The sequence below is a fragment of the Pieris rapae genome, chromosome 24, assembly GCF_905147795.1.
Source record: "Pieris rapae chromosome 24, ilPieRapa1.1, whole genome shotgun sequence".
NCBI lineage: Eukaryota > Metazoa > Arthropoda > Insecta > Lepidoptera > Pieridae > Pieris > Pieris rapae.
The window spans coordinates 3,246,400-3,272,017 of NC_059532.1; the positions used below are offsets into that span (position 1 = coordinate 3,246,400).

Below are 25,618 nucleotides of genomic sequence, written 5' to 3' on the forward strand. Positions count from 1 at the left end.
GGAAATAATTAAATTTTATTTAAACAATAATATATTTACATATTGATTGTGATTGTTATTTTAATGATTAGGTATCATAGTCAAGAAGCCGCTTAACTGAGATCTGATTATTGTTAATACACCAGTTTGTATTATAATTTTTATTTTATTTATATTTAGTCGTAGATAAAAAATGGATCACTTGCACGGTTTTAACTGATGTAGACTCTTTTCATTAAAAGTAAACAACTAGAGAGAAAGATATAAAAGAGTAGTTTAGTATAATTATATAAGTACTTGTTTTATAAACAAAGTTAGTGTAAATAAGATACCTGTTGCAAGCTTTGTGTTCATAGTTTAATAAATTAACATAATAATATGTGGTGTTTAATTGTCATAGTAGTTAGAAAAATTTTACCCGTCAATATTATTTTGTTCAGCAAAGGGTGGATCTCAAAAACTACTGAACTGATTTTTATGCTTTTAGAATTCTATGAAAATGTCAATATAAGTTTCTGAGAATCTTGGACAAATACATAGTAAGCATACATAAACCAGTGGGGCTACCACCAGAACTATGTATATATATTCATGATCATTTGTCAACCTACTATCCAACTAGATGATTTTACAACTATGCCTGACATACGCCGAACCTTTTTTTCTTGTTCTTCTTCACTGTTCGAACGACCGTTAAATGTGCACATATGTGAAAGAAAGCGCACATACGAACCTGGGATCGGATCTACGACCGAAGCCATTAGGTCAACACTTAAATAAATCATACACAAAAAATTATAAGTAACGAAACACACAAAATAATAATAGTATAAAAAAAGGAATAAGATACAACTTGAGTGTGTAATGTGTGTGCGTTATGATTGTAACTGGCCCTGACTCAGCATAATTCTATGGAGCAGATGTATCACACAGCGCTGGTCATTCTGTTAGAGACCACGACGGTTAGTTAGGGCCCCAGGCCAACTATAACACGGTCATTGTAATTTTACCCTAAAATTGAGAAACAAACGCGCAAAATTGTTTTAGATTTAACACCTAGAAGCTGTACATTAAGCCTTGACTTATCTTACCATGAAACTCAATGTCAATCACTGTACACATAAAAAACAAAATATGTGATAAACTTTTATTTAAACTCAAATTCAGACTAGATTCTCACAATGACAAAACTATATTAAATTAATTTAATTAAAATGATATTATATTTGTTACATAAATAATATATATTAATTAAGGTACATTTTTAATGGATGAATAATTTTTATTACTCAGGTGTGACAAATATTATACCGTACAAAACATTTAACAAACAAAATCAACATAGATAGGGAACATTTCATATATTTCAATTCTCATCCACAACATATATAAATCTATAGAGAATGATTCTATAACAAATAATATATTATTTTCTATTTGAATACTTTTGTCTATGGTATATGACCCCAAATACATAGCCACCTTGGATTGTTATACACAATTTGCATCCAATTATATGGTCTGGCAACACCTATGACCAAAATTCTATTTGCCTCACATTTGAATTAAAGATGGCACCTTCACAATACAAATGTATCAAAAACCACATCTAAAAAATTTAGAAATTTAAAAAAGCGTGGTTTTTCTTCAACTCTTGTTGATGTAATTTTTCCTTTTGGTTTAGTAACTGCAAAAAAAATTGTTGTATTTAGTGAATACTTAGTAGTACAGTAAATATAATTGCAGGCTTTATCATATTTATTATATAAAACTTGAATCAAATAAATACATAATAAATAATAAGAGTGTTCATGGGCGGCGGTATCACTTAACATCAGGTGAGCCTCCTGCCCGTTTGCCCCCTGTTTTATAAAAAAAAAATACTGGAAAGTTATTTGTACACTGTTTAAGTATACCAGCTAATTCCAAAGATTTACACACCACTTGTTACCTATTTGGTAGCAAATATGAACTTTATAGAGGACAAATCTTTATTTTTAATTATTTTTATTATTCTTTATTACTCAGTATGTCATATGGAACATGGTGTAGTGGTTGCAGCTCCTTACATACATTGTGTAAAAAAAAACTTGGCGATTAAAAAGAGTGGCGGACAGTTTATTGCCAGTTCTTCTCTTCCGTTCTATGCCCTTGATTTGAGAACTGGCAGTAAATGTAAAATTAAATTCATTTAATATTTCTTTTTTTTTGACGTTCATAAGTGTACATTGTTACCTACATGAATAAATAAATTTTGATTTTGATTTGATTTGATTTACACGTACTTAGCTAGAATAAAAAAATAGTACTGTTTTTACATGCACCAATCAAAGATAAATATCTAAAGTAAAGTATTGACATAGTATCAAATAAAATGTTGGTCATGAATAATGTGACCAGACATCCTGTTTTGAATGGGACTGTCCCCTTTCTAATTACAAGTCCCGGTGTCCCCAAAATGAACTGAAGTGTGTAAAAATAGATACACCTACCCATTGATTCCATTTTGACATTATTAAATCTTATCACATTGGCATCTCCATCTTCTTGAAAAACATTGATGCTGTATGTTGATACTGGGTGGGCTCCATGTCCATATACACCTATACCTGCAAAAGTGTTTTTTTTTACTTCTCTGCCATAGTACCACCCTATAAAAAACTATCAATTTTGCAACCGAAAAAATCTATATTTTAATAATTACATTGACTTTGTAGTAATACAAACACATTTGCACATTATGATTTCTGAATATACTGTATAATGTAACTAGTTTTATTAGATAAATCTACTTACCAATGGGTCTTGGGAAATCTGCAGGAATTTTGACAATATCAACACCAAAGCTTATAGAGCTGAAGTTATGTTTACCAAATTCATAGCTTGGTCTGAAAATGGTTTAATTTATTATAAACCAGAATTTAAACTTACAACCTAATTGTTTCAACTCAAACATCATAAGACAGTGTTAATTTAAAAAAATAAATATTTCTATAACATTCATATAGGAAAGTATAAACTATAATTAAAATAACAATCAACTTCTAGTGTGTATAATTTAAAACTGTACCTATATAAGGCCTAATAAACCTTTAATGACTTTCATTCATCAGTGATTTTTTTCACTAGCTGTACTAAATTAAAGAGTTTGTAACACACAGTAATCAACAATTATGCAGTTTGGTTGAAACATTATAAAACAATGCTTGTATTCTAATAACTCATAACAAATATATTTGTATTATAATATTAAGTAGATTATAGATCTCTTGCCTTAAATTATCAGCTACATAAAGATCAGCATCCCCACTGAGAGAAGTTAATTCAACTCGTAGAGGCCCACTATGCCCCAGTTGCCAATAGGAGAAGTTACCAGCACCCACAACCCCAATAACTGTATCTAACAGCATGTTATCGATAAATGCCATATGAAAAACATTGCTCAATAATGACCACATACTCGAAGCAGTGATTATCGCAAGTAACACGAATATTATTTCACGGATCATATTTGTTGCAGTTTGAACTTTGCAAATTGCAGCCTGCAATGGAAAAAGCATGAATCTTCGGTTCGCTTGTAAATTGAGCACTCTCCATTCTCCAATCCACAAACGTGAGTCGTGAACGGTGAAACGAATTATTCAATTTGATTTTTTTTTTGCTCTAACACGGTTTGTGCATTAGCCAGCGTCAAGTATGGGATTTTAATAATTCGTTGTTTTAATTATTCACAGTTTATGCATAATAAAAAACTAAGGAAACCAATCGCTACATAACATAAATAATTGAAAGCGCATTAAATTTACAAAAAAATCAGAATAATTAATAATGGAATAAAAAAATCAAAATTATAGTTTAATGTTATTATTTACAATAAACATACTTTTAATACTATAAACAAGGAGATTTAAATCTCGAAGAAGTAAATAAATATTGGTAGGGAGGGGAATGGACAGAGAAACTAAAGAAGTTTTAGTTTAGTTTAAGTAAGGAAGAATGGTCATACTTAGGACAAGAAAAGAAAACATGATTCAAGTCAGAATAGCTCTCGCCACACTCACATGCGATACTAGTTACGATACCGAGTTTGTGCAAATGAATTGGAAGGCTGTTATGTCCCTGACGCATACGGATTATAGCAGAAGTGGCAGTTTTACCAAGCGACAATTTGGCAAACCACGGGTTCATGGGAACGGGAGACTGTACCTATAGCATACAAGAAACGACCCTTACTCCGGCCGTTCTCTTCCCAACACATGTGCCACGATTTGTGGAGATATATGCCGGGCAAAACAGCAAGATCATGGCAAAAAATTTTTTGAGTTTTAAACATAACACATATTCAAGAGCCTTTAGAAGTCCAAAACATTCACCGGTAAAGATAGATGATTCTGGAGGTAATTTAATTTTCTGAACTATGTTGTACTGTTTGTGATACACTCCAACACCAACACTCCCATTGAAGTATTTAGATGCCAAGAAAAGAATGGTTTTAGTTTCTGTAGCGAAGTGTCAAATAATATTATATATTCCAATAGGAATAGGCCGTGGGGTTCAAGTGCACAGGCGCTTATTAAAGATTTATATTGGCACCTAGTTGATAATATCGGTGACCTCAGAGGTGGTATGGTATTAAGTATGTATTACAATACAGCGAGGAAATGCTGCCAGCGTCAAAGGTGCACTGCCACGGGGACCAAACTATTTAATTTCTTTTTATTTTATTTTTAATTATTTTTATTACTTTGTGGGTTAAGAAAATTGTATAAACTGTTAAAAATAAATAGAATATTATATTATATATTATATCTGTTAGGTGAAATATTCACGAAATACGGGATTTTTAGTCGTATAGCCAATTTTCGTATTTGAAAGTTTGCAACACCGATTCTATTCTTGGGATAAAAAAATGTTTTTGGTGTCATGTTAAATTCGACGATTTAAATGTCACTGTCAGCCTATGTGACGTTTTAACTCATATACTAATGATATCTTAAAATCTGTGCCAAGTATTTACTATTTTGAAAACAGTGTAACAATTTAAAATTATTTTTTATTCCTGTATTCTTACAGTATAGTTTTTCAAAATGAATAAGGTAGGTGTCGTCCAATCTTTCTGTTACTGACTGTTTTTATTAATTACATTAATTAGGTTCTACTTTTTAGAAAACTAGGGTAACACAAGAGCAAAGAAAAGTATTGCTAGAATTTATGATGGACCACCCGGACGTTTCACAAGGTCGCGTTCCAGGTGCTGAAAATGCGCGAAAGAAAGACGAATTAATAAAAGAGTTGGCCCGGCATCTGAATGCATTGGAGTCCGGAGCCACCAAAACCCCAGAAAAATGGTGGAAAGTATGTTGTAACTTTGTTATTCTATTGAAAAAGTTTATTTTATAAGCATATTAAAACCATAAGTAAACAAACCAACCCTTCTTGTTATAGTGCTGGCTGGACTGGCGGTCAGACACCAAATCCAAAGCACTCCGAATAAAAAAGTACTTGGAGGGAACTGGTGGTAAACATATCCCTGCACCACTATCAAAGTTAGAAGAGATTCTTCTTGAATTTTCCGGAGTAGATCCACTGATGGTAATTCATCAACTCTTTGTTTACAATATTTTTATAAGTACATTAATTAATTCATGAAATTTTTTGCAATACATTTTTTTATTTATATATATTTTATATATACTCAGGCAACCAAACAAGACACGGATTATGCATCTGATTGTGCTTCAGAGCCACAAATGGATTTTGAATCTACTGAAGTTTTCAACACTTTAGAAGAGTGGTGCAACAGTAAAAGTATGTAATCTTTATATTTTGATTCTGATAACAAAATAGTTGTTAAATTTTAAATCATTATTATATATATTAAATAGTAATTAATTATACCTACTTTCTTACATACAAGATAACAAAATATTGGAAATGGACATAAAAGATGAGTGCAACAGGCTTTAAGTAGGCTGTTAAGTAATTTAAGTATAAAAGAGAAATATAAATAACAATAGGATTACATAAAGTACGGGATTATATTATACCTTAGTCAATAGTCTCCACCTTTGCTTTGATAGTCATACTATTGATTTGGGGTGACAAATATTACCCAATATTAAAAAGCCAAGGCAATAACAAAGTTTTAAATTGTTAAGAAAAATTTAATTTAGTATAATTTAAATGTAATTTATTATAATAATGAAGGTTACATTAATATCATAAAACTACAATGCATTTGCAACTTGCATATCTAGTTAGTTCCCTGCTTCTTATATTATTTGTCAAATCAAAAATGTCAATGGTGCCAATAATGGTATGTAGTAATTTATCCCTAATGGGAAAGGCATAGGACTAGTCCATAGACCATACAGCTAGGTCTTGTTTTTGGTTAGTGTCAATAAGGTTCCTAAGACAGTCTGTGTCTTATGTCTGGTTATACCATATCAATATTTTGTTAGTGTTTGACGAAATTCTTTGCGACAAACGCCGACTATTGTTCTTTTGTGTACGGTAATTGAGCAATAAGAGCTTTAGCTCTTTTTATGGTTGTATCAAACTTTTAGATAATATTCAAGTGCATTCAATAGGTGAGTCGTACTTGGTTAAAGACAGACCTAGTCTTAGGAGTACAGGTACTTAAAAGAACTAGTTACAAATACTAGTTCCACGAGTATTTAGTAAAATGTGACTGTGTGACCAAAATATAGGAATTAGTTATTAGTTAAGTACTCTTAGTATATGCTATTGGTCCACAAAGCACAGAAAATTTAACGTCGAAACTAATATAAATAAAGACCTTTTTATAAAGCATAGATTAAAAAAATACAATATAGGAATTTTAAATGTGTTCAGAATAGGCAGATTTTATATTAATAATTATATCTAAAATAAAAAATACGCCATATCAAAATTACTAACATAAGTCAAAACAAGAGTTGTCAAACTACTACATTGCCATATTGTTATAAGTTAACTCGATATATTATTGTATTAGCCCCGCAAGTTGATATTGCGATTGGCGGCAATCGACGTAGTCGACGCGACACCTGTCAGTACTGTTCGCAAGATCAAGCCGCGCTTTAATATTGCGACTGGCGGGCGGTGTCCACCTTACTGACTTTATTTATTATTATTATATATGTAAGCAATATAATTAATATAAGCAATAACCCTATATTATAAACTCCTTTCACCAGTGGCAACACCTCACACGAAAAGAAGATTACCGATAGAGATTGACACACCTGCAAATAAATTAATGTATTTTTTTTTCTGTCTGTACTTTTCTGCGATAGATGACGTCACGCAGCTGTTATTGTGACAAGGTTCCATCGCAATATCATCGTGCGGGGCTATTACCTAATCTTTCAAATTATTGTTAAAACGAAAAAAGTATTTAAAAAATTATAATTGAATATATTTTATGAAATTGCATAAGTAAACTACATATGTATTACGCATAAGGTAGAAATTTATTTAGGCTGCAAGGGTTTCACTCACGCATGTGTAAAAGAACGCGTCTTCCGCTTCAGAGTATTTCGTGTTGTGGATTGAAATAGCTGCAGTAAGTAGTGTGCCGATTCATTTAGCACTTTGCAACGGTTTCGTTAAACGCCTTAGTACTCAAATGTGGGACTTAGTGTTTACAAGTCTCAAGGGAAACCTAGTGAGTAGAGTATATCAAATCACAGGTTTTAAACCTGTGATTTGATATACTCCTTGTCGATGTTAGTTCCGCGCCGCGCCGCGAACGGTTGAAATATTATAAATAGTTGATAGTATTATTCTTATATCGAAGTTATACCAAGTTTAGGGCAACAAAAATGACGCCTATAATTTAATTATATTTATTATTCACTTAAGATTATTCAAATCCGAAGGTTAGATCAGCACAAGTCGATATAACCTTGTTATTGAATATTTATTTATTTGGAAACAAAACAGATACATCTTTACAATACTACAAAATGAAACATAAACATAACATTGAAAATAAAACATAAAACAAACACTTTGGATGTATCCACAAAGGTTTCACTAAAGATATGATAATATTATACAATGTAGCGATCGTCAGAAAATGTATTATTAATTTACTTATTTTAAAAGTAATATCTATAATAAATCAATAAGTATAATTGGAGATTTTCAAAAAACTACAGTTTAATATAGTTTTTAAAACGGTTGAATTTTTATCTCTCTTTCTCTTCTCTTATACAACATTGTTATTTTTATATAAAATAGACCAGATTTTTAGGATAATCAATTTGGTATTAATTTACTTTTTCCAAAATTGTAAATTAAAGGAATCGTGTACTATGTAGTACTATACTATATACAATACTACGTAGCTATGCAGGAGGAATTGAAATGATTTAGAGAAAATGAAGCTTGGGTAGTGGTGGGCAGGCCAAAGCAAGCTACAGTGGTTAAGTGTAAGTGGGTGTTAAAGAAAAAAGTGGACAGTGATGATAACATTATCTTATGTTATCATCACTGTCCACTTTTTTCTTGCTCGGTTAGTTGCTAAAGGTTTTACACAGAAAGCAGGAACAGACTATACAGAAACTTTTTTCTCCAGTGGTTCGTCACTTAACAATAATACTATTGTTTGCATTGAGTGTTAAATATAACCTAAATATAACTCACCTTGATTTAACACAACATTTTTAAATGAAGATGTATAAATGTATTTACCTGAGAATTTTGAATGTTGTGATAGGAAGAACAGAGTGTTGAAACTAAATAGGACAATCTATGTAAGGAAACAATCAGCTAGGGCATTGTTTATAATCTTTTGGATATAGATTCAATAAAGATGAGATTTTTGTAGACCAAGAACAATTTGTAGATCATTTGTTTAAAAAATTTAATATGAAGAATTCTAAACCAATCAGTACACAGATGGAGGTAAATTTATTCTATGCAGTATCCTTACCAGCAATTAATAGGGAGTTTGCTTTATCAATGTTAACCCATCCGGATATATTTTATTCTGTTTGTTATCTAAGTAAGTTTAATAATAATTATACTGAAACACATGAGACACATCAGTATTTGTTTTAACACAGAAACTGCCCATACAGCTTATGTTTTTTATGAGTATATTATCTTTTTCAAAAAAAACGAGTGTAGATCAAAGAACTAACTAAAGTAATATTAAGAAATATTGTCTACATGTTGTTAAGATAATAGTTATTTATATATTTCTAAATTATACAATAAACCATACCAGCAGGGTAATTAAAATTGGTTTATTGCAATAATTTTTATTACAAAAATATAAATAATTTTCAACATAAAATTGAACTGATTCTATTAATATTACTATTCTACTGATTCAAACCAAGAAGTTCACAGTCAACAAACCATTGCCAAAGCTTTTGATAAAATTAAAAGTAACATAAAAAAATGTATTTCAATATACAATTCTTAAAAGGCCGGCAACGCACTCGCGAGCCCTCTGGCATTGAGAGTGTCCATGGGCGGCGGTATAACTTAACATCAGGTGAGCCTCCTGCCCATTTGCCCCCTGTTCTATAAAAAACAAATTACATTTTATTTCATAGTAGCAAAACAGGTCCTTATTTAAATTTCATGTACCATTAACCATAACCATGTCAATGGTCATCAAATAAATAAATAATTAAAGAATAGATATGCCAATGACATGACATGGCTCAATGTCTGTACCAATATCAGTGTTTTTATTAGTTTCAAAATAACAATGCAACACAAAAATTACCGGCTCACCTTGCATGTTTATTATGTGCAGAGTGGGTTTTAATTCAAGTGAGCGAAACAGCTAGGGACAGAAAGTTTATTATAATTAAAGTAACTGAACATTCATTGTATATATGTCTGTCTGATGAAATTATAATTTTGGGAGTTAGTTTCTATATAATCACAATATGTTAAAGGAACAAGTCTTGTTTCCTCAATAATTATTAAAAATAAAAGATTTATTTTGCACCAATGACTAAATAAATTTCTTATTTTACTTTATTATTAATTTTTAATGAGCCAAAGTATTATTTGTTTATAGTTTGGCGGGTAAGTGTTCTAAAATGCCACGAAGGGTACCCAATGTGGTGTGGGATTATTTCGAAATCATACATAACCGTGAAAAAAAGGCAGTGTCATATATGTTGTGAAATATACAGCTTTAGTGGAACCACGGGTAATTTAAAGGCTCATTTGCGGAGGAAACACAAGGACATTTTTCTCGGTACAATATCAGAGGCGCAAAAGGAGTCATTCCAAGGTTTCTTTACTATTTATGCTATGTTTAAAATCACGAAACTCCTGCTCTAGAATATTATTATGTGAGCAGCGGTCACAAGGTTATCAGCCGGTGCTGGTCCGAAATATTATTTGATTAGAAATTGATCCAAGTACAGTGTAAACTCCATGTTACCCCGTACCACAATTTAACAAAGAAGTCTGTAAAACGTCGAAATCAATTGGCTTTGTTTGGTTAAGCTTGTCTTCCATACAATTATACACTCTACATAGCATTACAATTTACACCTACTTTTTTTTTTTTTTTTTCCCCTTTGGCTCTAACACTGTTTGTGCATTAGCCAGCGTCAAGTATGGGATTTTTATAATTCGTTGTTTTAATTATTTACAGTTTATGCATAATGAAAAAACTAAGGAAACCAATCGCGACATAACATAAATAATTGAAAGCGCATAAATTTACAAAAAATCAGAATAATTAATAATGGAAAAAAATCAAAATTATAGTTTAATGTTATTATTTACAATAAACATACTTATAATACTATATACAAGGGGATTTAAATCTCGAAGAAGTAAATAAATATTGGTAGGAAGGGGAGCGGACAGAGAAACTAAAGAAGTATATAAGGAAGAATGGTCATACTTAGGACAAGAAAAGAAAACATGATTCAAGTCAGAATAGCTCTCGCCACACTCACAAGCGGTACTAGTTACGATACCGAGTTTGTGCAAATGAACTGGAAGGCTGTTATGTCCCAGACGCATACGGATTATAGTAGAAGTGGCAGTTTTACCAAGCGACAATTTGGCAAACCACTACACCCACTTTACTTTACCTTTTAACTTTTTAAGACGTAGGGTCGTTACGAATATTTGCATCCGCAAATGCGGAGCATTCGCATTTATTCCGCATTTACATCCGCATCAATCAATGCGGAGTTTTCGCGGATGCAGATTCATATTAACAAGTAATTACTTGTAAAGAAAGTGGGCGGAGCCAGAGTGGCACGTGTTTCGCTTTCGCGTTTGTTTCGGTAATTGCTATTTTCATTCGGTAACTGACTAATAGGAAGGCGCACATTTGTTTTCGTAACAATCAAGATCCCACAGGTTTGGTTTGTTGTGTTTTTACTCATTGTCAATAAATTAAAGTTACAGTGAGTGTTTATGACGTGCATTCATAGTTTTTTATATAAATATTATATATTTTTTTTATGAAAATATTAAGTAAAATGTCGCCACGAATAAAAAGCAGTATCTGGACTTATTTTACAATAGACAAAAATAATTCGGAGAAGGCGGAGTGTAATATATGTAATAAAAGTTATTCGCGGAAGGGACGCACTACTACTTCTTTGAAAAATCATCTCAAATCAATACACCCAGTGCAGTTTTGTTTATTCCAATGTGCGAATGAAGAAAAGGAATTGAAAAGAAGAAACGATGAACCAGGTATGTATCGGAATATCGGCTTTAAAATTATGTCTTACAAATTTAGTTACGGTTAGATAAATTGATTTAATTTTATTACTAATTTACTGTTTTCATTTCAAATCATGATAATTATAATTGGTGCCAAAAGGGCCAATATCTATAGCCGTTCCTAACTAGTTTTGTTAAATTAGTATTGTTATTGGTCTTATGATTTTGTTACTTTCTATATTTAATTTAAAATTTAAAAATATTGTTTACGAAAATATTCACTTCTTAATCCTTTTAGCTTAACAAGAATCCATAGTTAGTTCCGAATTGTGTTTGAAATTAAATACTTAAGTCTTGTTTGAATTGTAACTGTTTTGTTAGCAAATTAAACCCTTTTAACACTTATTAAATTTAGGGGTAAAGTTTACAATACAATAACTCGATTTTGAAGTCAGAGGGAGAGGGGGGAGGTAGGGTGGAGGGTATACTTATCACCCCCAACTAATTTCAAGCACCAGAAACAGTTATTTCAATAAAAAAATAAAAACCAAAACATATTACCTAACATTAACCGGACCCATCGTCCTCAAAGTCATCCACATAAGCCGGTCATTTACCAAACATAGTTCACCAAGTTTCAAAAAAATGCAAATAAAATAACCCACATTCACGAAAAAACAAAAGAAATGTAAAAAGTAGCGGCTTTTTAACGGTTAATCCGTACTGTAACACTAACACACTCTTCTGGCAAAATCCAAATTCGAAATGGCTGATTGCGTTTAAAAAATGAATAGGGATGTTAGAAATATCGATTTTTAAAAGTCGAATTTAGAGCGCGACTTAAATATTCGATGAAAATCTTCCACTTTCCATTATTATTTAAATTAAATATTAATATACTAACTTAACCTAACTGAACTAGATAATAATTTGTTTTTCGAACAGTTATTTAAATTAAATATTAATATGCTAACCTAACCGAACTAGATAATAATTCGGCTTTTGAACATCAAAGGCAGGTCTGTCCTTTGGTACAGCGGGTGGGGGCTGCTCCTCCTTCCACAAATTTACCTTTTAACTTTGTGGAAAGACTCGGATTTCGCCGTCACATTCAAGAGTTAGCACCGAAATATAATTTTAGAGGACGAAATTTTTTACTGATTTCGAGTGCAATGATAAATATATAAAACTTGCTGGAAAAGTTTAAGAACTAATTGAAGAGTATGATTACATGTCGTTCACTACTGATATTTGGACAGATCCCAGCTCAGGTGGTTCTTTGCTTAGCCTAACTTGCCACGGAGTATCAGAAAACTTTGAACGGACGTCAATTGTATGAAAGTGCGAGACTTGACGACCGTCACTTAATACTGGCGATATTATGGCCGAAAAATTTAACACCATGCTGGCTGAATGGAATATTTCAAATGAGAAAGTTTATTGAATGATACGAGATGAAGGCTCTAACATGAAAAGAGGAATGCGATTAGCATTGCTAAATGATTTGGATTGTACTGTTCACAAGTTGCAAATTGTTATTCGGCATGGTTTACAATCGCAGAAAAGCATAGAAAACGTCAAACAAAAATGTAAGAAAATTACTACTCATTTTAACCTACCATTGCTCAAAAGCAACTTAAAAAAATTCAGGACAGACTTAACCAGCCGCATCTTAAAGTATTCCAGGATTGTGTGACGCGCTGGAATAGCACGTTCTACATGTTTGAGCGTTTTTTGAAGACAAAAGATGCGTTAAGTCTTTATGCCAATGACAATAACATTGAATCAATTTTGCCTGAAGAGTGGAAAATAATAGAATACTGTCTTGAAGTTTTAAAACCGTTTGTAGAAGCTACTCGTGAAATGAGCAGTTCTCAGGCACTCATATCATCTGTGATTCCTATCATACATATGCTTTTGAAAAAACTTGATGACTATTTAACAAAACCACGAGAAAGTGATGCTTTTCGGTTGGCAGTCTCTAATCTGAAGTCACAATTTACAGTGAAATTATCTTCTTTGGAAGAAAACAACTTATATGCAATTTCCACATATTTAGATCCACGATATAAGCACAAATTTTTTAAACCAGTCACCGAAGAAAAAATAAAAGACAAAATATTAAAGATGGCAAATTACCCTGTCCTCACGAATTCTCATATGTCGCCGTTGGAAAAAACAAAAAGACTGGAAATGGGAGATTCTCTCGATCACGAACCAGGAACTTCCAGTGCGGGTAAGAAGACCTGCTTGAAAAGCGATCTTGCCATGATGTTGGATTCATCGAGAGAAGATGAAGGTGAATGAGAACCGGACCGCCCTGATGCTCTTCTCCGCAAAGAATTTGTTATTTATCGTACCAAAAAAAGACTGGAGTTAGATGAGAATCCTCTGAATTGGTGGAAAGTTAACCGTTGTGAATTTAAAATTCTTTCCAATTTAGCACGAAGATATTTGTCACCTTCACCAGCCAGTGTTCCCAGCGAGCAAATTTTTATTACGAAACTCGAAGCTTATAATTCTGTTGTTCTTATGTAAAACTAAACACTTGTGTACTTTTTTTTAAAGATAACTACGATTAAATAAATAAGATCTTCTTATTTATTAAGAAGTTACAATTAAATTAATTGATCATTTACTGAAACTATTTAGTATTTATTTAAACAATTAAAATTTAAATAATTATTGTTTTTAAATTCTAAAATCAGCATCCGCATCTGCATCCGCGATGTCGAAATTTTTGCATCCGCAACAACCTTACTTTTAAGTTGCTAAAGTTAGTAAAAAACGCACACCCGTGTAAGTTATTTGTCGCTTCATTATCCTAGCCTGCAATAAAATCGACTGTCTGCATCATGCATACGAACTTTCTAAGAAATTCGTTCTTTTGTTTACAAATTGGGGTTGCTCCACGTGTAGCTGGTGACAGCCATGACTAATAAGTAGGAACAGGGAGCCATAGATTATCTATAGGTATGTTTATACCTACGTTATAATTTTATCAGTAGCTCACCAACTGTAAACATGGCTAGTAAAAGAAAGTCACTGTGTATTAATGAAAAAGTTTTACTGATACGCGCAATAGAAACGGGAGAGAAGATAAGTGATGTTGCCAAACGATTTGGATTTAGTTGCTCTACCGTGTCCACAATATGGAAAAACAAAGAAAAAATTCTTCAAGCTAAAGCCGAAGGGAAATCTTCCAAAAAATTAAAGAAACCTAAATACGAGAATTTGGATCAAGCTTTAATATCATGGTTTCACCGACAACTTCTAAATGATATGCCTATCTCTGGGCCGATCGTAAAAGCTAAGGCAGAGAATTTTGCTAAAGAACATGGTTTAACTTCTTTCAAAGCATCAGAGGGATGGCTCGAAAAATTTAAGCAACGTCATCATATCAAATATGGTAAACTAGGTGGGGAAGCTTTCTTTTTATAATTCTGCTTTTTCTTCTCTCTATTTAACGACAATCTCCATACGCCATTTCTAACCCCTTAAAATGCACAGTCGTTATATAGAGTTTTCACTGTACCTGTGTTTAGTTGTTTTAAAAAAATGTTTACATATTATCTAAGAAGTACCTACCATCATAAATGGAGGGCTATTTTTTGTTTGTTGCGAATTTTATCGTAATGCATCAATAGATAGACATTTTATTTATTGGAATTTTGCTAAATTTTGTCATTTTGCTTAGCTAAAAGTTGAAATTATTATTCCAGAAAGAAAAGGAGAAAATCGACGGACAACTTTGAAGGGTATGTAGGTACCTATCTTTTTAATAATAAATATAGTATTGCTTTAATTACTTGTACATAATAATGGTTCTCCGCCATAGGTATAAGTGAAGAACAAAACACTTTTTAAAAAAGAATATTTATTGGATATAATAGACATGCAACTCCTCCGTTACTAATCACTGGTAGTACTTTATTCATATTCATAGTATTATTTATACAACTCCAGGGGCATTTTTTTATTTAGGGCCTATTTTTTGATCCATATTAACTCAAGTATTGGTTAAATATTGTAAAAAATCAGCAAAATGCATTTTTTTAGCCATGGTTACAGTAACTAATGGTCAAATTGGTAATATGGTATTTAAATGTCTATATTATTAACTAATAACTAACAAAAATGGTTTAAAAAACCTACATACTTGCAATGAACTTCTAACTACAAATACTAACACTAACATTAGTTAGCGACTTTAGGGCTTTCTATTACATCTAAGAGTTAGCATCAACCTAGTTTATTATAAGAATTATAAATAAAACATGTGAATAGATTAGTAAACTGTTTAATTATAACTTTTTTATTAAAAACATTACAAAATTTACATGAAACCCTAAAGCAGCAATTTAATATTTTCTACCAATTGTTTCTTGCATTTCACCTCAAGTTGATTCAACTCTTCTTGCTGCTCCAAATATTTATTGTGCCTTTCTTCCATCCGTTGCATTGGTGGGCTTCAAATCATTTATTCCAATTAAACCACCTAAAATTGCACTTTTGAATGTTAAATAATATACAAAGATGATTCTAGTTGCCACTCCCAAAAGGTAGTTTCATATGGAGAAGAATGGACAAGAAACTCCACAGTTCCACTTTTAAAATAAAATTGACAACATTTGTAGACATTAGTTAAATAAATAATGTAACTTAAGTAATTAATGTGAAGAACATGTACTCCCAAAATAAAATTACTATACAGGTACTCTATGATTGTGCTATGGAGCAGGACCAGCATGTTTCCAAGCATTATTATCTTGAATATAATCCTCTAATTTGTAATATACTTACAAATTATTATTATTTACAATTGTAAATTTTCATTCATTGAGTTTTAATATGTCACAGGGTATTTTATTGTATTATTTAACCCAATATACCCCATAAATGATGTTAGAACTTTGGATAATCTGAAAGATTGTTGAGCTATTTCATGATTCATCTTTAATTTCTAGTAATGAAATGATGTTTAGGAGATTCGTAACAACGCAGGTAATAGATTATAAATGGCTCTGACTGCTCTCTTTTGAAAAATAAAAATGGATTCAATGTCAGCAGCCCCACAGTAAAATCCCGTACCACATTATGCTTCTTTGTGCAGCAAATGTTTTTGATGCTCTTCCTTAGCATAATTGGACAAATCATGCTCTCTTATTTGTTTTTGATAGATTACTGGAGTGATTGGTTTCTTTTCTTTTTGGGGTAATCCTTGAGAAGCATCATCAATTTGGCAGTTTCTTCTTGAGTCTAGTTAGCAGTGCGGTCCTTTTAACAAAACATAAATGTATTACTTTATTAGGAAACACAAGATAACCCGGAATAAATAACACAAATTACGAAAATATGTTTAAATCTTGCGGCCCGCGCCCGTATGATAGGACATTGATGTTCTGTGATCCATACAGTCCTTGACGCTAAAAGGCTGTGGTATTTTTTGTTAACAGCATTTGACATTTGTACTGATGCGTCACTTCGAGTACTTACGTTGCATCAAACATAATATACTTTTTAAGTTTTTAGCGGAATCGCAAGGCTAAGCTAGTATCATAAGCGTGGCTTCGAAAGATAGTGCCGACTAGTATTTTTTTATATAAAATGAGTAATGTTTATAAACGTAGAAGCAGTGTTGCCTGGAAGTATTTTGATGATATTGGTAACTCACGGGCGGTGTGTAAACTTTGCAACGAAAGCTTTAGTTACCGTTCATCTATATCAAATTTAACGAAACATATATACCGAAAACATCGAGAAGCGTATCCAGGGATAAAAGGTATGTCAGTTCATGGTTTGATCCATACAAGGTAATATGAAGTACCTAACCCAGTACCCACACGGTGAACCTCTTAACCAATATGCAATGCAAGAGATTTGGGTTGGGTTTACAATTCAATACCTTGAATTTGATTATACTGAGTATTTACGAATCTAAGCGTCCAAAAAACGAATTATTATCTAGTTCGGTTAGGTTAGTATATTAATATTTTATTCTAAATAACTGTCCTAAAAACGAATTATAAACGATAAAACAATTCTTTGTCCATTACAAAAATATTCATTGACATTGATAGAGATTGAAAATGTTTTGTTTACATTACTTAATGCGTTTTGTTAAATTATATTGCCAATTTCTTATAGATATTACAATCTCACCGTTACTTGCAAACAGTTAGTTAGGGCTTTGTATTTCTCACTACACCCTTTTAAAGCAATTATCATTCAAAACATAAATTGTTGACCATAATGAATTTTAAAAAAAGGTAGATAAAATATATGTTGGAATAATATTTATTTCTATTTTGCAATGTATCGGAGACTAATCAATGTTTGTGGATAGCAATCCTTTTTTATTTTTAAGTATAATAGGACTAATGTATTATCAATAGTTTTTCAATTTTGATTCTGAAAAAGAATTACAATTTGAGTTAATTAAATTAAAGTAATGTCTTGCCTTGAAGTCTGTCTTAATGAATACTTTAATCCTCTATATTACTTTGTAATATGTCACTATAAACAAACTTGGAATGCAACTAGGTCTGAATAGTGGAGAATTTTGTATGGAGGACAAGTTAAGAAATTCATTTCAATAAATAATATTAAATTATTTTTTAAACCTTCATGAATAAATGTTTTTTTTACAAAATGTAAATGTTTTTTTTTTAATTTTAACAGAGTGCTACATAAATTGGTAACAATGTAGCCACATTGTATATGCTGTAGTGTAGTAGTTTCACCAACTCTGCTGGCAGCACAATCTTCGCAAGTTACATTTAAAAGTTGTTGGTCCTATTTATTCATCATCCGTGCACGCATCACTTACTCTCTACTTGTACCAATAGCACCTTCACCATTGCTGCCTCTTCGTGATCTGTAATAAGTTACGAATAAATACAATGTCTGTGTATATTATGGATAAGACAGATCAAAATTAAAAAAGGTTTACTACATCTGTTCAACCCACTAACATTGTACATAATATGTACCTGTAGATATAAAACATTAAACTTATTTCTGCCTATTTCAGTGGCATATGACATTATTTACAATTTAGAACAGATATATTTTAATATTAATTACTGTTAGCGGGACTTGATATTTTATATTAAGTTTAAATGCCTGTAAAGTCTAACTAATAGGTATTTTTGACTCCAAAAAAAACTAGTGTTTTTATTTATATCATTAAACTGTTTTAGTTAAAATATATTTTTGGAAATTTTAATAATACTAGTTTTAAACACTTAAAAGTATGAGATACTACAAGTAGTGTTGTACAGATTATAGTTTATTCGGTATCAGGTCAGATTTCCGGCCGAAAAGGTTGTTCGTAGTTCGTACTGCGGCTAGAGCGCGCTTGTCTACGTTCTGCAAAGCGTTCTTTCTCTTTCAGGCTGTCATAACTAAACACGTTTAATATCAGTCGGTGTAATTGATTGGTCTATAAACTATAAATACTATCTGATTCACAAATCGTCTGCACGACAGAAGCAATTATTTATACTTGTTATTTTCACACTTTTCTAAAGAAAATTCAATTTTAATGAATAATAAAAAACGATCCTCGGTTTGGATTTATTTTGATGTTAAGGATGATTCGCGTTATGCTCAATGCAATATTTGTAATATACACATATCTCGCGGCGGTACGGGGAAGAGAGCGTCGACTTCATCTTTGGCAAAACATTTGAAGGCTAAACATAATGAAGCATATATGAGGATACATGGAGCAGAAGTGGCAATTAAAAGTATTCAAAACTCCGTCAATGAAATACTTCCATGTCGTAAGTTCACGAACCATTGAATCCGATTACGAAATATTTATGTTAACATTTTAAGTTATAGTGATGAATATAGTATTCGGATTCGGCCAATACCTATCTTCTCGAATGCTAGCCGAATATCTATATTTACTTTTATTAAAAACCTACAACTTTAATATGTGGAGAGTTTTTGGATGGTAGGTAAATAGCAAAACTGATACCTAATAAAAATTCTAACTATAAAATTTATACAACATTCTCCAATATTATTAGACTAGTCTTTACAGAAGAAAAGATGTCTTATGTCGCTTTCTATATTTTGTCAATACTCGTGGCGGCCATTTTGGTCGTGTCGTGCATTCTAGCGCTGTTAAATAACTGTTGCTATATATTTTAAGGAAATCACTGTTATTTTGTGATTTTATCAATGACGAGTGAAATTTGGAATTATTTTGATAAGACACCGAATTCAACCGATGCGAGGTGCCATTTCTGCTCAAAACTATACTCATTTAAAACGTCGATAACAAATCTAAAGAAACATTTACAATATAAGCATAGTGATCTTGTAAACATCGGTGAAATTCAGGCTTCGAAGAAAGGTTAAATATGGTTTGCTACTTAAACTTATTTAGATATATATGAAAGTATTAGGTACATATATGCAAGTTATACACGTTACATTTGAATTAATACTGCAATTTATGAGCCAAGGCATATGTGTTAAAAATTTGGTACTGAATTTGCTACTTTGATAAGAATATTTTTTAATTCTCTTTAGCAATATCATGTCAATTGTCATACATATTCTGATATAATATATTAATAAAACTCATAAGAAACAGTTTAAATTCACTCTGTAGTGTGAGTATTAAATTGTGTCATTGAAGGAATTTCCGATTTGCTGTTTGTATGATCAAACTAAAAGTGTAAAAACCGATCTTTATGTAATTTTGTAGTAAATATAGAAATAATATGTATTAAAGAAGTTATATTTAACTGTGTACTCAAGTAAACCAAAGATATGTGTTAATTTCAGAAACCAACTCGGGAACTGAAGATGAAGAATCAATTGTATTGGATCCTGATAGCGAGCTGTGGGGTTTCTTTGACAAGGAACCTCATAACAGGGCCAAATGCTCCATGTGTGATATACGGCTTAGGCGGGATGCAGATACACTGTACAAACATCTGAAAGAAAAACATTCTAAAATCGCCGAGGTGATTAATTTTAATTTATGTCACTTAAACTTACTGTCAGATGTAGTATTGACTTTGATATCCACCAAAATATCAATCATTTACTGGATGCTTACGTTATTTAAAACTTGTTCAAATTAGCAAAGTTACTTCCTCATTTTCGTTGATAAAATCATGGAAACACATAATCAGTGTTTCTTGTTTTCTGATATTAAAAAAAATCATAGAGAATCAAGTCCAGAATCTCTTCTTAAAATTAAGTCAAGTTAAGTAGGGCTTGCTAGAAAAGTGCTTTCTGCACATTTATGATATAGAATCATTGATACCGTACAATAAGACTCAATTTTGTTTTATTTAAATTAATTCATTATTCATTTTGTATATTCATTGTTTCTAATGTTGCTAGAGTTACTAGCTAATGTTGTTTGTCTTTTCTTCGTTGTGATCAGTGTGGTAAGAGTTTTTCACAACTTTTAAAAAAATTGTGAAAAATATTAAGAGAGTAGATCACGGCTGTAGAATCCCAATAATACAATGATTTATAGTAAGATGTCGTACTATTTTCCACTAGAATTTTTTACATGTAATCATATCACTTCATCACCTATATTATAATTTAACATGAGTAACAATCTGTCTAATGCTGATAAAATATGTGATTTTCTTTTTTGACAGGATTGCCTGCATCTTACTTAAAGGTAAGATACAGGCTTTTGTCACATTCAAAATATACCAATTGGCTCACGTGTCTGTAACATATCACTTTTCCAGAATCTGGAGTACAAAGACAATGAAGAAAATTTTACAGAAGTAATCTACCTTGAAGAACCATTAGAGGCGGTAAAGGAGGATCAGGATAAAGTTTTGTTTGAAGTGCAACCCCAGGCCAAGAAAACTTTTAAGAGACGCTACAGCACAAGAGATGACGTAAAATACAATGAACCGATTAAAAGCCAATGTAAGGATGATGTGGAAATTGAAAATTTTGGAAAATATATCACAGGATTACTCAAAGGTGTGTATGTGTTCTGAATTGATATTAGTTGTTTCTATGTGTTGTTAAATTAGTATGTAAGTGCGTGCTCCTATTTCACCAATGCCTCCTTCTGATAGAGGTCAAACAAATCTTTGTTTTTATTGTTTTTTTTCTTTATTACTCCAGATGTCATATGGATCATGGTGTAATGGTTGCAGCTCCTTACAAATGTTGTGTAAAAGAAAAAACTTGGCGATTTAAAAAGAGTGGCGGAAAGTTTATTGCTAGTTCTTCTCTTCCGTTGTATGCCCTTGATTTGAGAACTGGCAGTAAATGTAAAATTAGATTATTATTATAATAAAATTAGATTATTATTATTATATATTAGCATTTAATATATATTTCTCTTCTTTTGACATTCATAAATGTTACCTACATAAATAAAATATGATATTTGATTTGAATGTTTGTTTTAAGCATACATCATTCACAAGTGTAATACTTTTTAGCTTCTTGTATAAAAATTTCTTTTGAAATATTGGCATTGTGAATTCACCAAAAATTAAATATTAAAAAAAATAATGAAAACAAGTTTAATACTAGTTAAATTAAAATAGTACTAAAGTTCAATTTTCATTTAGTAAAGAATTAAAAATATCCATATAACTAAATCTCCTGCATCAGGAGCACACCTATTATAATAGTATTTATTAATTTTTATTGAGTTTTCCCTTCTGAATTTTGTAAACTTTGAATCTTTTTTTAAAATACTAGCAGACTCGGACAAGCGTTGCTGTGGCTAAGGTTTTTGTTAAATTACATAGTAGTAAACTATTCAAGGGAAACGGTAGGAGAACTTATGTGAAACGTTGGTACTTTTAAACACAGCGCCATCTGTTAGAATTGTATCAAATAATAAACAAATAATTTGCAATAAAATAAAATTGCGACTATAATTAAAGATCTAAGCTATCCTATCTCTTAAGTTGGACCAGACTGCTCACGGTGTGCCAATTTAATTTAAAATCGGTTAAGTAGTTTAGGAGTCCATCGCGGACAAATCAGGACAGGAGATTTATATAATATATTAAGATTTTATATTTCATTCTTTAGTATAATAATTGTAATGTATAATTTAAGTTAGGTGTAGGAATACAAAATAAATATAACAATGTAAAAACCTGTAAATAAGATTTTCTTACCAGTTTTAATCCAATAAAAAAATTTGTAGGTGTACCTAGGGCAGCCTGTTCAAAATTACAAATGGAAATTGTGACGATGATTATGAGTACTAAAATTAATTTACAAACAACACCAGATATAGACAGCGAAGTGGGTGAAAGAAGTAAAGAAAGTGATCCACCGGATATAGGTCAAGAGGTAAGTGCATTTAAAGCGAACATATAAAACCTCTTTTTAGTTCATTATGTCAAATGTATTTTATTTTTGTATGCTATGTGTTCATATATTATAGGTAAATAAGTTAATACTAAACCAAAGATATTATTTATGAAGATTATTTAATGTAATTAATTATTATGTGTTATTTAAAGAACTTAAAGGAATTTATCCAGATTATTTTTAGTTTATATTTTTGGAAATAGCGAGTATTTTTAGTTTATATTATTGGAAATATAGTTGACATTCAAGTATTATGTAAGCGTAAAGGAGGGAGTCTTTGATTCTCTTTTTTGGTGATTATGTCAACAGAATTAAATACTTCTTTACACATAATATTAAAGATTACCTCCACATTGTCTATGCTTGAAAATGAAATGCGTTTTCGAAGATACCTACAAAAAGAAAAATTGTGTACTTATGTAGTTTTGAGAATTTTGCTTACTTTTTCTGAAAAGAGGGGGGATAAAATGCAGTAAATCTGTTTTGTTAATAATTGAATGGCCCCCAATGAAGGCTCGCTTCTACCAAGAATTTACAGATATTTTACATTTTTCAGAATCAGGAAAATCAAGATAAGTTAGACACAACAACCTCCAGCGAATTCGGAACAAATCAAGAGACGCGAACCCCCAAACGACCCAAGCGACGAATCAGCTACCGCGAAGAATACTCCTACAAGATCAACCTAACGGAGAACGAAGAGCGGGAAATCGAAAATTTCGGAACATACGTCACATGCTTACTCAAAACGGTCCCACAGAATAAAATTAGCGCGAAACTTCAAATGAACATTGTCAATCTTATTATGACAGCTCGGTTACAGGCTCTACAGAAAAATGCACAAAATGTTTTGACAATTAACGGAACCATAGAGTTAGATACTACAAATGTAGATGATAATCAAGTTATGTGTATGGAGAGTTAGAGAATATATTTTTAAGGGAATAAATTTTATTTCATAATGTTTTTTATTATTACTATCTCATCAACAAGTAACTAATCCAAATTAAAAACAGTGGTCCATATCGTTAAACTCTTTTCGAAAATATTTTCGAAAACGTAAGAAGAAATACATAAACGGCTATTTGTTTTTCTATTTGTAGTTTTTTAGTCCTAAGTAAAAAACAATAGTCAACATCGTAAAAGGCGTTTCGTTTTTCCGTCTATTTCCAGCGTTCAGTGACCTAATTCCAGAATGTCCAAGAGTTCAGAAAAAAAAACGGCCTGAAAATTTTATCTTTGAAACAGACTGGAAACAATATTTACAATATTATTGTTTGGTGTGATGGAGACCTTTGGTTAGGACAGACCCAGGAAATTCTTCACAGGGCTTGTACTTTTTAATATAAATATATGACATCTACTTTTAGACTAGAGAATGATGATACAAAATATGTTGCTAAGCGCGAAACTCGGATATTGGACTAATCCGAGTATATTTTTATTTCTTGATCTCGGAGGAAGGTTTTTTGAATAGGAAATTGGATAAATTAAACCGAAAGAACTAAAAAAAAATTTACTTCTGGAAAAGCGAACTCTATGGGGTAGCATAGCAAAATTCCATATGTACTAAAAACGTTAAAGAGCTTATTACACCACGCGATATTCAGACAGTCTTACTAAGATTTAGCCTAATGTAATAAGAGTTAGCCAGTTAGCCTGTCTAATTAGACCGACCGAATGGGTTCGGCGGTGCTTACTTGCTGAATATCGTGTAGTGTAATAAGACTTATTTTATTTATTGTATAAATATTCTTAATAGTAGAAGTTTGTATGGTGGAAACATAAACTGGACACAGTTTTTCTGTCCACCAGGACGTCGAAAATATTTAGTTAAATTATAATTAACTTAATAAAGTGACATAATATACAACAAAACACCTTTACCCTCAAAAATTGCACAAACAACGCACTAAAACAATCGAAACACTGCCGCTTCATACATAGCCGATGCAAGAAACCTGTTCTTGACGAGAATTCTCAATCGACTACAGGATGTGTTCTAATATTCAAATATGAATTAAATGACGAAGTCTGATTTTTGTTATGCGTAATTTATAATTGTTTGCTTTATGTAATAATTTTTTAATTTAAATTTAATATTGTTTCTAGTTATATTAGTAAATAGTGTAGCTGGTAGCGAGTTCATTAAATTTGGAATAATATAGTCTAATGTTTTTTTCCCATATAAATTATTGTATTTACTTAAAGGCTTATTACACCACGCGATATTCAGACAGTCTTACTAAGATTCAGCCTAGTGTAATAAGAGTTAGCCAGTTAGCCTGTCTAATTAGACCGACCGAATGGGTTCGGCGGTGCTTACTGGCTTACTTGCTGAATATCGTGTAGTGTAATAAGACTTAGCACGCTAAATCATTCAGTCAGCGCGCGGCAGTCGCAGAGCAAAGACGTTTGTACATGTTTGTTTTCTGTGGCCGCGTGCACCATGGCGTGTTCGCAAGAAAAAAAAGTACTTTGGAATGTTTTTTATTTTTTATAGATAAAGTTAGCCAACGCTCGACACACTGATACATTGGTAAAAACAAACATGAATCTTAAATTTAGAAAGAAGGTTCGGACAATCAATCTTATTATAGAATATCTTAGCTGCAAACGATGTGTC

General features: G+C 31.5%; 3 protein-coding genes across 8 annotated transcripts; 2 read left to right on the top strand and 1 right to left on the bottom strand.

The window, feature by feature from the left end:
* Window positions 1-1,112: 1,112 nt before the first annotated feature.
* On the bottom strand, window positions 1,113-3,937 carry LOC111001688 (UPF0669 protein C6orf120 homolog). 2 transcript variants are annotated; one of them, XM_045633777.1, is made up of 5 exons: window positions 3,863-3,937; window positions 3,253-3,521; window positions 2,776-2,867; window positions 2,472-2,588; window positions 1,113-1,666 (listed from the first exon to the last, which is right to left on the bottom strand). In XM_045633777.1, the coding sequence occupies exons 2-5, from the start codon at window positions 3,486-3,488 to the stop codon at window positions 1,560-1,562; spliced, it is 552 nt and encodes a 183-aa protein (XP_045489733.1). In that variant the 5' UTR covers window positions 3,489-3,521; window positions 3,863-3,937; the 3' UTR covers window positions 1,113-1,559. The 2 variants fall into 2 exon arrangements, with proteins under 2 accessions (XP_045489733.1, XP_022127369.2); XM_022271677.2 differs by lacking the exon at window positions 3,863-3,937 and having other exon boundaries at window positions 3,253-3,677.
* A 1,007-nt stretch (window positions 3,938-4,944) lies between these two features.
* LOC111001690 lies at window positions 4,945-23,954 on the top strand. Of its 5 annotated transcripts, XM_045633767.1 has the most exons (9): window positions 4,945-5,075; window positions 5,146-5,334; window positions 5,425-5,571; window positions 5,679-5,787; window positions 15,372-15,407; window positions 20,455-20,636; window positions 21,387-21,630; window positions 22,823-22,971; window positions 23,549-23,954. In XM_045633767.1, the coding sequence occupies exons 1-9, from the start codon at window positions 5,067-5,069 to the stop codon at window positions 23,915-23,917; spliced, it is 1,434 nt and encodes a 477-aa protein (XP_045489723.1). In that variant the 5' UTR covers window positions 4,945-5,066; the 3' UTR covers window positions 23,918-23,954. The 5 variants fall into 5 exon arrangements, with proteins under 5 accessions (XP_045489723.1, XP_045489724.1, XP_045489726.1 ...); XM_045633768.1 differs by lacking the exon at window positions 15,372-15,407; XM_045633770.1 differs by lacking the exons at window positions 4,945-5,075; window positions 5,146-5,334; window positions 5,425-5,571; window positions 5,679-5,787 and adding an exon at window positions 11,445-11,679.
* LOC123690372 (zinc finger BED domain-containing protein 4-like) lies at window positions 12,718-14,223 on the top strand. The gene is given in 2 exon segments (XM_045633776.1): window positions 12,718-13,259; window positions 13,262-14,223. Coding segments are annotated over 2 exon segments (1,074 nt in total). The 5' UTR covers window positions 12,718-12,880; the 3' UTR covers window positions 13,957-14,223.
* Window positions 23,955-25,618: the final 1,664 nt, after the last annotated feature.